We start from the raw sequence: 15,064 nt of genomic DNA on the forward strand, positions 1-15,064 counted from the left end.
CAAAAATTAATATAAGATCCAGTCTTATTTTACTATAAGACCGGGTATAATATAATATAATATAATATAATATAATATAATATAATATAATGCCAGGTCTTATATTAATATTTGCTACAAAAGACTCATTAAAGCCGATTGTCCGGCTAGGTCTTATTTTCGGGGAAACACGGTATTAATAGCATTGCTGTCTCCGATTACAGATGAGAAAGCTGAGGCCCAGAGATCAAATGGCAAGGTTATGCAGCAAATGAGAGAGAGTGCAGGAGTACGACCCAGGCTTCCCTGTTCCCCATCTGACTCCTGGGGGCCAGAAAGCCTGGTCCTCATCCCACCATTTACAGCAATTGCTTGATGTAGAAAAGTCGCTCTGCTTCTCAGATTGCGGGGGTTCTGGGAAGTGGGGCAGATTCCTAGGAGTTCCAGGACTGCACACAGAGGTCATTCCAGTCTGCCCGGCTCAGGGTAGCAGGCCCTGTTCTCCCCCAGCAGGGCACTTCTCAGCAACACTCATGCTGAAGGGAAGGTCAATAGACGCCGCCCTCTAAGCAGGAGTGAGTGGTCCCAGCCTGGGACTCAGAACAGCCATTTTCTGGTGGAATGGGGACAACATCACTCCACAATGGGCCTGGCCCTCACACCTGGCAAAGCACTTTTGCTTCTTTTCAGAGTGTGAGGCAGGCCGGGTAGACAGGACATTTTACAGACATCAAAACTGAGGATCAGACAGGGCGTGTGGTTTGCCCAAGGCCTCACTGCAAGGAAACAGCAGAGTCAAGCGAAACCCTAGGCTTTTCAGGATAGAGTGAGGCTGGCCTTGCCGCTGGGCCCCTCACACGAGTCCCAGGAAATTAACTCTGAAAAGAACTTGCTGTCCTTCTCTTCATTCGGATCAGAAATGACAACATTCCTCCCCCATTCAACGGAATAACCAAAGACACCAAATGCCATTTAGAAGTTTAAAAAAATGTTCCTATATTTCTCTCTCTCTCTTTAAGACATTCCTATCAGAGCCCAGAAGGAGTAGACATGGGCCCATTGCAAGGTCACTGACGAATGTTCTGCTCACAGGGGAAGGTCAGCACTATCCTTTTGACCAACCTGGACTGAGCTCGTAGGGGCAGAGCCTCGGCTGTTCATGGCAATATCCAGTTCCATTTATGGAGCGCACAGTAGGTGCTCAAGAAATGTGTCATGAATGAAAGAACAAACATCATCTCCTTGGGTTTTTTATGCCTCTGCTCTCACCATGGTTCACTTCACAAAGTACAGGCCAGAAGGGACCTCAAAAGTCATCTTGCCCAACTGTCTCATAGTATAAATGAGGTCCAGAGAGGGTGAGTGACTGGCTGGAGGTCACACAGCAAGTTAGAGGAAGTATAGGTGCAAGAGGATGACCTCCTCGTCCCAGAGTTCATCCTGAGATCTGACACAGCCTCTGTCGTTGAGCCAGGAGGGCCACCTTCACTGGCCACCTTGCTGCTGAGTCTGATGCAGCCTTCCATGGGGTATACTTGGGGGGGCTTCCTGGGCTGTGGGCCATCCTTGGATCATGAAATTGATTTCCTCCGAGGCCTGGGTGCCTTCCTGCCACGTACCTTCCCCTGGAGAGGAGAGCGGCTCCACCGGGGAGAGAATGTCCATCTGGTCCCTATGTGGAAGTGGCACAGATGCTGCCCCATTTGGTGTGCAGAGGGGGGAGGCAGCAGAGTGTCGGAGCGCAGGTCTGCTGGATGAGAGGGCCTGGGAGCGGCTGTGTCTCCCATGGGTGGCGTGGGAGGAGGGTGATCCAGGCAGGGAACCAGGCAGAGGCCAGCTGACCCTGAGCCGGTGGATAACAGCCCGGGGGAGGAGCCAGCCTGGGCAGTGCAGGGGGCAGCAGCAGGGGACCCTGTCACAAGGAGAGGTCAGGAGAGAAGTGAGTACTAAGCTTCACCCTGGGCTGTCCTACAGCTTCCCAACTTTTCCCCCCATGACTCAGGCAGCTTGGACTGGGTAGGGGGACCAACCTGGGGAGAAGTGTGTGCCCTGGGGGCCAGAAACCCTGGTCCTCATCCCACCATTTACAGCAATTGCTTGATGTGGAAAAGTCACTTTGCTTCTCCGAGCCTAGTTTCCGCATTAGCCAAAAAAAAAAAAAGATAAAAAAAATCCTGCCTCATAGCATTACTGCAGGTCTGCACAAACCTTTAGCCATAGGACTATTTTGTGTAGTGCTGTCTCCCCAGAATGGGGCAGCTGGTACACACCCCAAGTATGTGTTGCCTTCAGCTAATACTGAAGGAGCACTTCCTATGTACCAAGCATGTTCACTTCACAACTCAGTCATTTCATCCTCATCAAAACTATTACTGTCCTCTGAAGGGCACAGGGACTCTTCCAGGCCACCCTGCTGCTCAGCGCAGAGCTGGGATTCGAACCCGGGCAGTCTGACTCTGGAGCCAAAGTGTGTGACTTCTGTGTACCACCCTTTACTCCGTGACTCTATTCTGTAAACTGTGAAGTTGTGCACAAGTAATACAAGCCAGTCCCCAGAGGAGGAAGAGGCACTGTGATTGTCACTCTGTGGGTGAGAACGTGGGGACAGAATGCGACAGTGACTTGTCCCAGGTCCCACGGACTTCTAGAACATCCTTGCCCATGCTCTTTCTAAAAGAATTCCCCTTGCACCTTTGACTATAGACAGAGCCCCGAGGTGTTTCCTCTCATCTGAGTCTGCGTGGGATCTTCCCAGACAGTGGACCCCCCGCCAAACTCCTCGGTGCCTCAGCCACTCACACCCATGTCCGGATTTGTGGCCAGGGCTGAGTTGGCGTCACTCAGCTGCTGCGAAGCCCCAAGGCTGCCTATCTTCTCCTGCTTCCGCCACTTGGCTCTCTGATTCTGGAACCAGATCTGGGAGAGGAAGAGAGAGGATGGAGATAGGCAACATGTGTTTTCTCCATCGTGTACCCCCCCAAATGTGTATATAATGACATCTTCCAAGGGACCGGCACTTTACAGGTTAGAAGGCTCCATGGCATCCAGAGTTTCTTTGGCTCTGCAGGTCAACCTTCTGAGAGCGGATTGGGGATCACAACTCTCAGAGCCTGCAGGGCTGGGGACCCATCCGGGAGTGAAGCAGCTGGGTGGTGCAGGATTTGTGGTGGTGGGGTCGGCGGTGAACAGAACATAAAGGGGCCAGCCTCTCGGCTGCAGCCAACAGCGTCCATGTGGAAATGTGTGCCCAGCCTTGCAGGCTCAACCAATTTCTAAGGCAGAAATCTTGATTTTTATGTGAAAGCTCTGAGTTTTAAAATACTGTGCAGATCAAATAGAAACCACCTGTGGGCTGTTTCCTCCTGGTGGGCCACCGGTTTGCAATCCCCACGAGCCCCTTGGCATCTACGGGAACACTGACAGTTCCCTGTATTCCTGAGGGCCCTGAGGGTCTTGGACACATGGCCATTTGGACTTGGTCATTTTGCTGAGGCAGCTGCTGAATTCTGAGCGGCAGGTGCCACCCACATAGCTGGTGACTGATTCCAAATGGGAAGAAAAAAGGGGGAAGTCTAGACCGGGGTGCTTCATAGCCAGAAGAAAAGCAGGTTGGGTTAAAGTGAAGAGTGGAATGTTGACCTGGGCCCTGGCTCTGATTTTGCATTTAAATGAGCCCATCAAATTTTTAAAAAACAAAAATGAATGACTTAAAAAACTGTGTTAGAGAGAGTGCCAACCGTGCAACCATTGGGTTTGGGTTTGCTAGCATGGTGATTGCAAAACTGGAGAAGTGCAAAGAGGGCAGGACCTATACCCCTGGTTAGTGACAGGGGCTATTGTATCTCGAACCACGGATGAAGCTATAGATACTCAGGTGTGAAGAAATGAGAGGACAAATTAGGCAGTTGGTGCTTTAACCAAGTCTCAGACCATGGACCCAGAAGCCTTTCCACCTCTCTGGTCCGCCTCCGAAGGGATGCCCAGGTGGCCCAGTTCAGGGGTTGGCAAACTAAGGCCTGTGGGCTAAATCTGGCCTTCCACCTGTTTTTGTATGTATGGCTCATGAGCTAAGAATGCTTTTTACATTTTAAATGGCTGGGAAAAAAATCAAAAGAAGAACATTTTGTGACACATGTAAATTATACAAAATTGACATTTTAGTGTTCATCGATAAAGTTTTATTGGAACACCGCCATGCTCATTTCTTGACGTATTGTCTATGGCTGCTTTTATGCTACAATGGCCGAGTTGAATAGTTGTGACAGTGACCATATGGCCTCCAAAGCCTAACATAATTGCCATCTGGCCCCTTACAGGGAAAGTGTGTTGACCCCTGGTCTAGATTGTCAAGACCTATTTTGCGAATGAGGCTGCATGGTGAATATGTTCTAGAACTGTGGTCAGGTGGAAAGGAAGGGTGTGGAAGCAGATGTCGGGGACCATCACCGGTGCCATTTCCACTCCCCAAGGAGAGAAACCGTCTTATAACTATGGTAACCTCCCTTCCTGGAATATGTTTGGCACATGTGACTACGCTCATAGGACAAAGCCAATGGAGAGTTTCGGATGGGGTATCCCGGAGGGTGTCGGGTCCATAGTGTCTCACCCATGGCCCCAGGGGCCTTGAGGTGGGGGCTGAGGGTGGGGGTGGCTGTACCTGTACCCGAGCTTCCGGGAGGTTGAGCCTGGCTGCCAGCTGGTTGCGGATGTGCACGTCTGGGTAATGTGTGAAGTGAAAGGTCTTCTCCAGCTCATGCAGCTGCTCCGTGGTGAAGGTGGTTCGGACTCTCCTCTTGCTCTTCCTCTCTTCTGATTGGAAGAGGGGCCAAGTTGTGTTAGTGACCTTGGTGTTGGATTTGTGTGGCCTTGTTCCACCCTTTCAACCTCTGCGGCCACTACCGGGTCTTGGCCCCTCGTGCTTGCTGTTCTGCAGTATTCTTTTTCCTAGAAACCCTGCCCCTAGGCTGACCCTCTTCCCATCCATCCTAGACAGTGAGGCCAAGGAAACCTTCTAGAAACTCCTTTGATTGTCCTTCCCTGCTCAGATGCCTTCCATGGCTCCCCTTTGTCTACAACAGGGGATGGCAAGCTATAGCCTGCGGGCCCAATCCAGCCCATTGTCTGTTTTTGTCAGTTAAGTCTTATTGGGACACAGCCCCACTCATTGGTTTATGTGCCATCTGTAGCTGCTTTTATGCTATAGCAGCAGAGACCATAAGGCCCACAAAACCTAAAATAATTACCATGTGGCTCTTTACAGCAAAAGTTTCCCAACCTTGGTCTGCAAAGTAAAGACTGAACCCCACAACAGTCAGCCCCTGGCAACCTTTTTCCAACCACTGGTCCAGCCTCATGTCCACTCAGGGCCAACTACATCCTACATCATGTGTGGGGCCTAGTGCCAAATGAAAATGTGGGACCCTTGTTCAAAAAGCAGGAAGGAAGATTTTTTCCTTTCTTCCTCAGTCTTCTTTCTGACCTGTCAGGGTGTGTATGTGTTAGTTAAGGCCGTGTTCCCTCGGGCATAGGGATACTAACGGACAGTGTGCACCCTTACAGGGACCCAAGGACCACCCTTCCACTTGGTGCCTGGGGGTGTATGCCTGACCTTGACCGTCCTCACACACACGCCTGGCCCCTTCGTCCACCCCAGGATGGAGGAGGCAGTAGTCACTGGTCCCAGGTAGGAAAAGTGGTGGCTATGAGCCCATCCCAGGGAAGGGGATGAGCACGAATCGAGGATCTAGGCCCCTGGTGGGTGAAGTCTAATGGTCTCATTGGACTTCACTTACAACACACAGATTCAAACATAAAAATTAGAAAGAATTTCAAGATAGTGATCATAAGCATTAAACCATGAAATCCCTTCTGAGTGCACCTTGTGCAATTACACTAGTCACACACATGCCCTGAAGCCAGGCATGTGTGTGTGTGTGAGTGTGTGTGTGAGATAGGGAGATCGGGTATTTGATTTGGGCACGTCAAATCTCAGATGCCTATTGGTTGTTCAAAGGAAACTATTGACCAGGCAGATGCATATATATTTGGAGGGCAAAGGGGAGCTCAGGCTGAGGGTCGTGTCTGGGAATCAGCCTATCTTTGACCTTTGCAGTGAGGGGACTAGGTGAGATCATTTAGCAGGAAGTGTAGGTGGAGAAGCGTGTGTGTGTGTGTGTGTGTGTGGGCTCTAAGAGTAAGCCTGGGGCCCCTCCACCACTCAGGTGCAGCCGCCAATGTGGGAGCCAAGAGAAGCCGATGATGGAGACCAAGAAGGCAGTCTGTGAGGTAGAAGGAAAGTGACGAAGGTGAGTGATGCGGACACCCGGGGAAGAGACTCTTTCAGGAAGAAGGAAGGCTCAGCTGTGTCCAGGCTGTGAACAGATTCATTACAACGAGGACAGAAGAGTGGTCGTGGAACCTGGCTCTGCCGAGGACCTTAACGATGGCCGTTCTCACAGAGCAGAGGCAGTGAGGGCCCAGGTGGCAGAGGGCTCAGGAGGACAGGAGGGGGGGTGAAGCAGAGGAGGTGGCCGCTGTAGACAGCCCTTCAAGGAGCCTTGCTGGGAATGTGGAGGAAGAAGTACAGTTGCTAGCTGGAGAGGGGATATACCTGTGGTCCAGGGGATTTAAAGAAAACGCACATGACAACATCATGTAAACTCCCAGTAACCTTCTCCCTGTGTTGCAATTTCCTCTAATCGCCATGTATCTCTAGGAGAGTGAGTATCTGTTAGTCACAGAGCCGACTTTTTTGGCATCAGGGAAACTGGAAGTACAGTGCAAGGAAGAGGAAGGGTAGACGGCCCATGCCATGTCTGTGCTGGTGCCTGAGGAGGAGGAGGACGTCCGACGGAGAGGATGGTGCTGAGGAGCCCTGGCTGGTGACTCAGAGCAGAGTGGACCTGCCCGTGATGCACAGGGCAGGGAGGGGTGGGGAAGGGCAGTGTCTGAACGGTCGGCTCAGGAAGTATGAGGGTCCGCACTTTGGTTTTCCCACCATATGCAGGAGGAGGCAGCGCTAGGGATAGGGTAAGAGGGTCAGCAGGGCTGACGCTTGGGGTACAGACCACAGGGGGTATAAGAGAGAGGAATCGTGGGAGAGAAGGCAGACCAACAGACCGGAATATGGAACCCTGCCCACAGAACACAGAACTCAGCCTGTAGCTATTTGGACCTCATTAAACAGGACGCTGGAAGTACCAGGTCATAGATGGGGCACCCCACACACGAGATAAGATTCTTAATCATCAGGAAAGGCTGGGGTCTTCCGGGCCCCAATTCAGAGAGGACTTGGTCATCGGAGCCCTGGAGGGAGCACTGGATTGGGAGTGAGAAGATCCCTGAGTTCCTGTCCAGGCCGGCATCTCCGGACCAGGCAGAGAAGCCCAGAGCTGCTGCCCACAGCACAGCCCAACCACAGTGCTGACCAAGGGCACCCAGGGAGGCCACGTGGGGTGGCAGGGAGACAGTGAGGAAGGCGATGGGAAGCTGCCCCCCTTTCAACTTGCTCCTGTCCCCCTTATTCACTGTGCAAGCTGTGATCTCACTTCAGTGGGTCTTCAAAGAGAACGAGTCAGCAGAACTTAATTAAACCTGAGCCGTTTAGCACATCGATCATAAGAAATACACAATTTACACAGGTGATTAGGCCACCTAATTATAAACCTATGTTTCTCCGTGCTCGGTTCCCTTCCCTGATTGTGCCTTCTCTGCGGTCTGCTAATGGGCCCTGGCTGCTCAGCTAAAGGTCCCGGGGCTTTGTCACTGGGAGAAGTCTCTGAAATGCAGTGTCCTTGGCTTCCTAAGTCAGGGGGTTGGTCCTGGAGGAGATCCAGGGCACCCTTGGGAGCCCTCCTGCAGGCTGGGGACACCTCCTGGACATGACAGGTGGGATGCAGGGCAGGAGTGTCCGGGCAGACGTGCCTCTTCTCTGCAGCCTGATTCTGCAGCTCCCTCGTGCCCACAGCACCGGCCGTGACCTCCGGGAAGCCATCGCTGGCCTCCCTGACAGGCCAAACCTCCCTTAGAACAGGCTGTCCGAGTCCCGTGTCGCCCGCTCCCCAGCACTTATCCCAGCTGTCCTTGTGCTTTCATCGGTGATTAGTAGATGGTTGTTTGTTGTCCCTGCGAGACTAGAACTAGATGAGGGCAGGGTTGTACTTGGGTGTTCTGCTCGCTGTGTCGTCTCCACTCCCAACTAATACCTGTGGTGGCTTTAAGATAGAACCCTTTGAATTCTTTCCTCCTCTAATGTGGGGCCACCTCGGTGTCGCCCACAGCCAATGGAGAACAGTGGCGGTGCTGCCATGAACGTTCTCAGGCTGGGTCACAAGAGGAGGCAGCTTCGACTTGGCTCCTTCTCTCTCAGATCATTTGCCCAGAGAGACACTGCCATTTTGGGAGGACACTCAAGTGGCATGAGGAGAACGTCACCTGGGGAGAAACTGAGGCCTCCTCCAGCAGCTGGTGCCAACTCACCGGCCATGGGAATAAATCCCTTTTATTCCAGCCCAGACTTCAGGTGACTGGAGCCCCAAACAACATCTTTACTGCGACCTCATGAGGGACCCTGAGACAGAACCCCCTGACAAGTCACTCCCAGATTCCTGATCCACAGAGTCTGAATGAGATGATACGTGCTTATGGTTATCTTAAGCCACTAAGTTTTGGGATAATTCGCTGTGCAGCAATAGATATGCCTGCCACTCAGGTGGCATCCAGCAGCTCACACTGCATGCCTAGATGCAGCGTACGTACGTACGTACACGGAGGAAGCGAATTTCAGTTACAGCCAAGGCTCTGAGCCTCCTCTGTCCACTCGTCCACTTGGATTTCTCCTGACACTCTGGGGTCCTGTTACTATGGTAATGTTGTCACCGCCCTGCTTGCATACCTCAGATCTATGCTCCCTGTCAACTTCCTCCTGCCAGGATGTGTATTTCTGGGCTAAAAAGCCCCGATAATTCCGAGGAGTATATTTGCTCCGTTTCCTAAAGGATTTAAGTCTCAGTTTCTCGCAATGGTCACTGGCTTCATCATATGCCCTCTCTTCACTGTCTTTCTTTCTTTGTCTTATTTTGTTCTTTCCCTGCTGGTGTTCTTTGCACGCCCCAAATAAACTACCTGTGCTCAGGTAGTTTACTTGCAAGCAGGAGTCAAACCTTGCACTTCCTTGTATTCCCACAGGGCCGGAGTCAGGTTCTCATTTCTAGAACTAGCCTCCAGGTGCCCCCAGCCCTGCGGGAATGACCCCATGGCCACCTTAGGTTGTGGCTCTGGTGGCAGAAACTGAGAGGGTATCCTGTCCGGTGGAGAGAGACCAAACCACACTTCTCCTGGGAGAAGTAGAAGGTTTTGGCTGTGTCCTCCGGCCCTGTCTGTTCTCTGGCTCTACGGGTCTGAGGCCCAGAGCCAGAATGATGAACCACGAGACCCGCTGTAGGTTTTGGCCACAGCCTCAGCCTAGGCTCCCTCTCCTGTGCCTGGAGCAGAGCAGAGCCTTTGGTTCTGGGCAGTAGGCGCTGAGGGGGGTGGAGGGGGGGGCGGGAGTGGAGAAAGAGGAGGGTGACAGGGAAAAGAGAGGAGACAGAGGAAAATGAAGAGGTGAGGGAAGATGGGTTGAATCGTGTGCCTCCAAATCCTAACCCCTGGTACCACTCAGTTTGTGGTAATTTGTCCCAATAGCCACAAGAAACTAACACAGAGGGGAAGAAAAGGGAAAGAAGAAAAGAAGGAAGGAGAGGGAGCAGAGGCTTCTAAAGGGCGAAGGTTTGGAGGCATTCAGAGGACAGGAAAGGTTGGAAGATAGAGAGCTCTATGTGCCTGGAGAGTAGAGTAGGGGGTAGGAAGGATGTAATGGGAGATGAATCTGGGGACCAGCAGGAACAGTCTGGGAAGGACTTTGAATGTCACACCAACAAGTTAGGGGTTGATAAACTACAACCCGAGGACAGATCCGGCCCTCTGCTTATTATTGTCAATAAAGTTTTATTAGAACATACACATACCCACTCATTTACACACTGTCTCCTTTTCAGCTATGACAGCAGAGTTGAGGCATTGCAACGGAGACCATCTAGCCCTAAAGCGTAAAGTGGCCTTTTGTAGAAAAATTTTGCTGACCATTGCTATAGGATATTCCTCAAATCCCAAGAATGCCACCATGTCATCTCCACTAGACACGATGGGCAGAAGTCAGCACTGCCCCGAGGTGGTGTCCCCAGGCTCTGATTGCTGCTGACCCCACCCTGCTGCAGGTGGGCGGTCAGTGTGTCTGGTTCTGTTCACCTTCATCGTGTCAGCCCCCAGTCTGGCCCAGAGAAGCCCTCTGCAATAATTCACTGGTGACCGAATGGCTCACGTACAAAGGACTATATCTGGGCTTCCCACAGGCCAGAGACCACACCGGTTTACCCACTGAGGTGGTCTCTTCCTTGCCCACATTCCTGTCCCCTTTCCCCCGGGTGTCACAGTTTCCTGGCAGAGGGTTGTCGGTGGGAAAGGTGCAGAGGTGGTCCCTCTCTTCCCAGGGCCTGAGCCTCCCGTACATAGGGGCTTTTTCCTGATTGAGTATCCCTTGACTTTGAAGGGTCCCCTGGCTTCAGGGGCCTTGCCTCTCTCAGGTGGAGCGAGCAGTCGGCTGGGCTCAGCATCCTTTCAAGTTGGGAGACCCTCTTGGATTTTTCCATTGGCTGGAGACCCGGGAGGGTCCAAGCCTTAGATTACGAGGGCCCCTGTGAGAATGGGAAGATGCGGAGAATGGTGTCCCTGGTCCCTGCCATGACATTCCAGGGAGGCAGAGCTCTGGCCTGGCCCCAGTCTTGGAGGTATCTGCTCCGTAGCTCGGGACCAGCCTCCACCAAGAGCGGTCCTTGGACCACCTACATCCGAATCTTTTGGGGAAGCTTGTTAGAATGTGAGTTCCTGGGCCCCAGCCTAGACCGAGAGTCTTGGATGCCATGTCTGGAATGTTGCAATTTCACAAGCTCCCTACAGGTAATGCTCGCCAGTCAACCTCCAAAGCTGCTCCACAAAGCCCTTTCAGTGGTCAGTGGAGACAAAGAGTTTATTCCTCTACTGTTATTATTGGGGTGGCAGAGGGCGCTGGACACACCATTTCTGGTCCCACTGCCTTCCATTCCCCGAGGGGTCCTGCACGCCAGCAGGAAAATGGGACAGAGATGTGGAGAGGCCTTAGCTGCAGCCAACAGCCCTGGGCTAGTGGGGGCTCCTGTGAGGACAGGGGGAGGAAGAGGCTGGCGAGACGGTTTGCCCTCTGGCCTGCGCCTCCCCGTCACTCTGCTGGGCCCTGCATGGTATGGAGACCCCCCTCTTCCCAGAGGAAGCTTCTGTCTTTGAAAATGACCATGAGTGAAACCTGCAAGGCTTTTCAGCAACCAGTTTGTTGTGGAATTGGTCATGGCCTGTCGGAGCTGGGAGGGACCTCAGGAATGTTCCAGCTCTGCTCTTTCGTGTTCCAGATGGGGAAACAGAGGCCCAGAGATGGAGGCGGCTTGCCTGAGGTCCTCCTGTGAGTTGGTGCCAGCCTGGGGCGTAGAGGCCACGGTTCTGGAATTCCAGCTCCCAGCTCTCCTCGCCCAGCGTCTCACACACTCCAGCTCATTTGCAGTTTCTGCCAGTTACCTCTAGTTTCTGACATGCGGGCATCCCATCTGTATTATTATTTGCTCAGCATTTTCCCAAATAGGCTTTTTGTTTACCTCAATAGGTTTATTTTTAAAACAAAACCTTAGGTCATGACCATGAATGGGTAACATCCTAAGCAGAAGTTTAGTGTAGAAATAATTAAAACTGTGGACATAAATCATCTTTCTCTGTGGCCCTCAGAGTTATCTGGAAAACCACCAGTGGGACCTGCACTAGTCTTGGAAATTCGGAATTCCAGCAGAGTGGGAGATAGATGGATTTACACCACCTTCGGGAATAATCTAGAGGGGATGCTCTCAGCTCTCCAGGGGGCCATTCTAGTGCTAACCACTCATGTAGTTTCTGCAGATGACTTGTCTTTTCTTCTTGGTTTATCATCTATAAGGTGACAACTGTGACAATTCAATGGAAGAGTGGTCATGAGAGTGCATGAGAGCCGTGGGGCACTGTCTAGTGTTACGGCTGCAATTTTGGCAAGCACTTCCTGGGGGTCCACTCTGGGTGCAGCAGGGTAGCTGACATGGAACATACCAGCGTCTCAGGGGAGGTTTAGGATGAGTGGCCGCCTTTTTGCCTTCAGGCTAGGGAAAGGGAAGCCTCTGGGGTGGGGGGGTGGAATCAGACCTCTCCTCCCCTATCCTCTCGCCCACCTGCCTCTTTCCCTCTCATTAGGACAGAGAGGGCAGTTATGGATTTTATGTAGCGGCAGCAGGAGAGACTGAGGTTAGACTCCCAGAAGAATTGTTTCTGTGAATGCTCATTTAATTCACTGGAAGATACTAAAGAACTTCTGAAAATTAACCTTTCCCATTGATAGAGTCAGCTACAGGGAAACCCACCCGCTCCCTGGGGACAAGTCGCCTTCAGGGCTTTCCCCTTTGCTTTCAGCTTGGGACAGCCCCCCTCTTGGGAGACTCTACTGGGAGGAGGGAGTGGGGCTGTCTGTGTGGGAAGAGAGGACATCACGGGCTCCTCTGAGCTTCCTTTCCAACCTTTCCTTGTAGTAAAGGGGTGGAAAAGGGGAGAGAACTGGGAGCCTCACGTGGGATCCTCCAGACTCGTTGACTGTCAGACTCCAGTGGAGGCTTGAAACTACCTCGGCTTCCTCCTCCTTCACTCAACTGTTTCTCTGAGGAAAAAGCTGAGGTCAGCTGGAAAGGGACTTCCCTGCGGTCACACAGGCCTGGGTAGAGACTGATGTCATGGATTCCTGACTCTTGGCAGGGTGTACGTGTCCACCTCAGAGTCCTTCCTCAAACTGACTGTTAGGGAGGGGCCTGGGACCTGCTCATTGTTATTTGGGGACAGGTCCTGGGGTGGGCCACTGGCCTGTGGGGTGGTGGTGCTGGTGGTGCTCAGGGTGGGCAGATCCCAGGCAAAGCTTCAGCCACTAGGATCTGAGCAGGCTGAACTCTGCTTAAGAAGGAGAATATACCCGGCTGAGCAGGTGTCTGCGGGCAGCCAGAACCAGGCCCTGTTCTCGGGGCTTCTGCTTACTAGCTGTGGAACTTGGGGTCACCGTCCACCTCTTCCCCTTCATAGATTAGTTTCTGCATCTGTCCAGTTATGACGATTATGCTTTTTCACTAAAGTTGGAGAGGAGGCTTGTACAGCCTCCAGGTCAGGGCCCACCGACCACATTGTAAATGCTGAATAAATAAATGGGAACTAGCATTCTCGGGGTAGCTGGGTTACAGGAACAAGCCCTGGGTCCCTGCATTCTGCAACTAACTGAGCCTTGGTGTCGCCCCTGAACCACCACAGTTCTGGGCTCGATAGTAAAGCACCAACCAGCCCAGCGCCTTGCATCTCTGAATTTTAGAGCCCTCTGTTCTGTTGGTATGTAGCAGCCTTCTCTCTGCCTGAGCCCAGCTCGGTCTTAGAGACGCAGGAATGGATAAGAAATGACCAGAAGACACTTACCCTGGGACTGGTCTTGTGGGGGCCTGCCTAGTCCGGAGGCTGTAGTTGCTGCTTGGCTGGTGCCCTGCCCACCTGCCCTTTCCGGCCTGACTCCGTCGCTGCTCTCGGCGGGCCTCTTTAAGATCTCTTCGATGGAGAAGGACAGGCCCCGCTTCTTTGGGGCCTCGCAGCACTCTGAGTCCTTCCTCTCCATAGCCCTGCAGAGAGCAGGGCCCCCCCAGCACTCTCCGAGGGTGGCGAGGAGGGGCAGGAGGGGGCTTCGTGTGCGCCCAGGGTGATGAGGGTGGAGGGTGGCGTACTTCCTTCCCCGAGACTCCTGGAATCAGGAGGGCAAGCGGAGGTGGAGAACCGGGAGCCTCACGTCGGGTTATCCAAGCACGATTCTGTCTTCCCGGGGACTTCCATGGGCCACTTCAAATGACCCCTGGGATCAAGGAGGCAGGTCACATGGGGAGAGCTGGAATGGGCTGTGCCCTGTGCCCACAGGCTCAGAGACCTCGCCGGGGCGATGTCAAGGGAGTTACCATTGCCAAATTGGGTTCAGTTTTACTGCAAAGAGTCTTCTCTGGGTGGTCGGCCTCAGTCTCCAGCCTAGGCCAGGGGTCCCGAGGTCACTGCCAGTGGGTAACAGGGCATCGAGCTGGAAGGAGGAGAAAGCCTGCCCCCAGAGGAGCTCTTGTGTGTGGTCTTTTCTTGCTGGCTCCAGCCAGGCCTCTGGAAGGCTGGAGTGCCACCCTGGGGTCCCAGTGCAGCTTGAGGGTGTTCCCAGAAACCCTTCTGGACTTCTCTCAGTTCTGCTGTGTCCAGACTCCAGAATCCGCCCTCTGGAGTGCTCGTGCTTCTGCTGTCCTGCAGGTGGAGGCTCGGGGAGGGGTCACTGGGTCACTGTCAGGCCGCCTCTGTGATGGGGCCGGGCTTAGTGCTCCGGTCTCAGCCTCCCGGGGTCTCTGGGCTGACATCCATTCTCCTGTCCCCGACCTCCCTTCACAAGTCCCTGCACCGGCTCCTGGCCTGTGTGCGGTGCCTCTCCTTGCTTTTGGGGATGCTTCCTGCTTCTCTCGTGCTTGCACACCCCTTACCTGCCTCCCGAGATAGCACTGAAAGGAGCCTGTCTCTCTGCCCATAAACCATTGGCTGGGAGCTGACAGGCTGACCTGTACTTGCCAGGAGCTCTGCTCCCAATGACTGTGTAACCAGGGAGGAGGGGGCAGTAAAACGGCTGATAAGAAACTCTCCACCCTCCTTAAGGCTGGGGACGCAGGTGTCAGGGAAAAGGGGCAGGGGCAGAGGGGAGCGAAAGGATGAGTTTGGGGGGCTTGGGGAGGGGCTGTGCTGGGAACTGGCCAGGCTGGCGCAGGACAAGGGGAGGTGGAAGCAGGATGGCAGGAAGTGTCCCAGGCCCAATAAAATGTGTTTACTCAGCCAGGAGCGTGTAATGGGGCTCATATGTGCTGGAGGCTGGGCCAGGGCACAGTCTGCTGGGTGTTGGCCGCAG

General features: G+C 53.2%; 1 protein-coding gene and 1 pseudogene across 1 annotated transcript; both read right to left on the bottom strand.

Moving 5' to 3' along the window:
* The window catches only part of LOC117028326 (polycomb group RING finger protein 6-like), a 22,735-nt pseudogene extending 21,091 nt beyond the window's left edge, over positions 1–1,644 (bottom strand).
* On the bottom strand, positions 145–14,528 carry ISX (intestine specific homeobox). Its single transcript, XM_033116730.1, has 5 exons — positions 14,448–14,528; positions 13,570–13,885; positions 4,637–4,788; positions 2,779–2,895; positions 145–1,891 (listed from the first exon to the last, which is right to left on the bottom strand). Exons 1-5 carry the CDS (start codon positions 14,526–14,528, stop codon positions 1,652–1,654), a joined length of 906 nt encoding a protein of 301 aa, XP_032972621.1. The 3' UTR covers positions 145–1,651.
* Positions 14,529–15,064: the final 536 nt, after the last annotated feature.

This window comes from Rhinolophus ferrumequinum, chromosome 10, assembly GCF_004115265.2.
Source record: "Rhinolophus ferrumequinum isolate MPI-CBG mRhiFer1 chromosome 10, mRhiFer1_v1.p, whole genome shotgun sequence".
NCBI classification, from domain to species: domain Eukaryota; kingdom Metazoa; phylum Chordata; class Mammalia; order Chiroptera; family Rhinolophidae; genus Rhinolophus; species Rhinolophus ferrumequinum.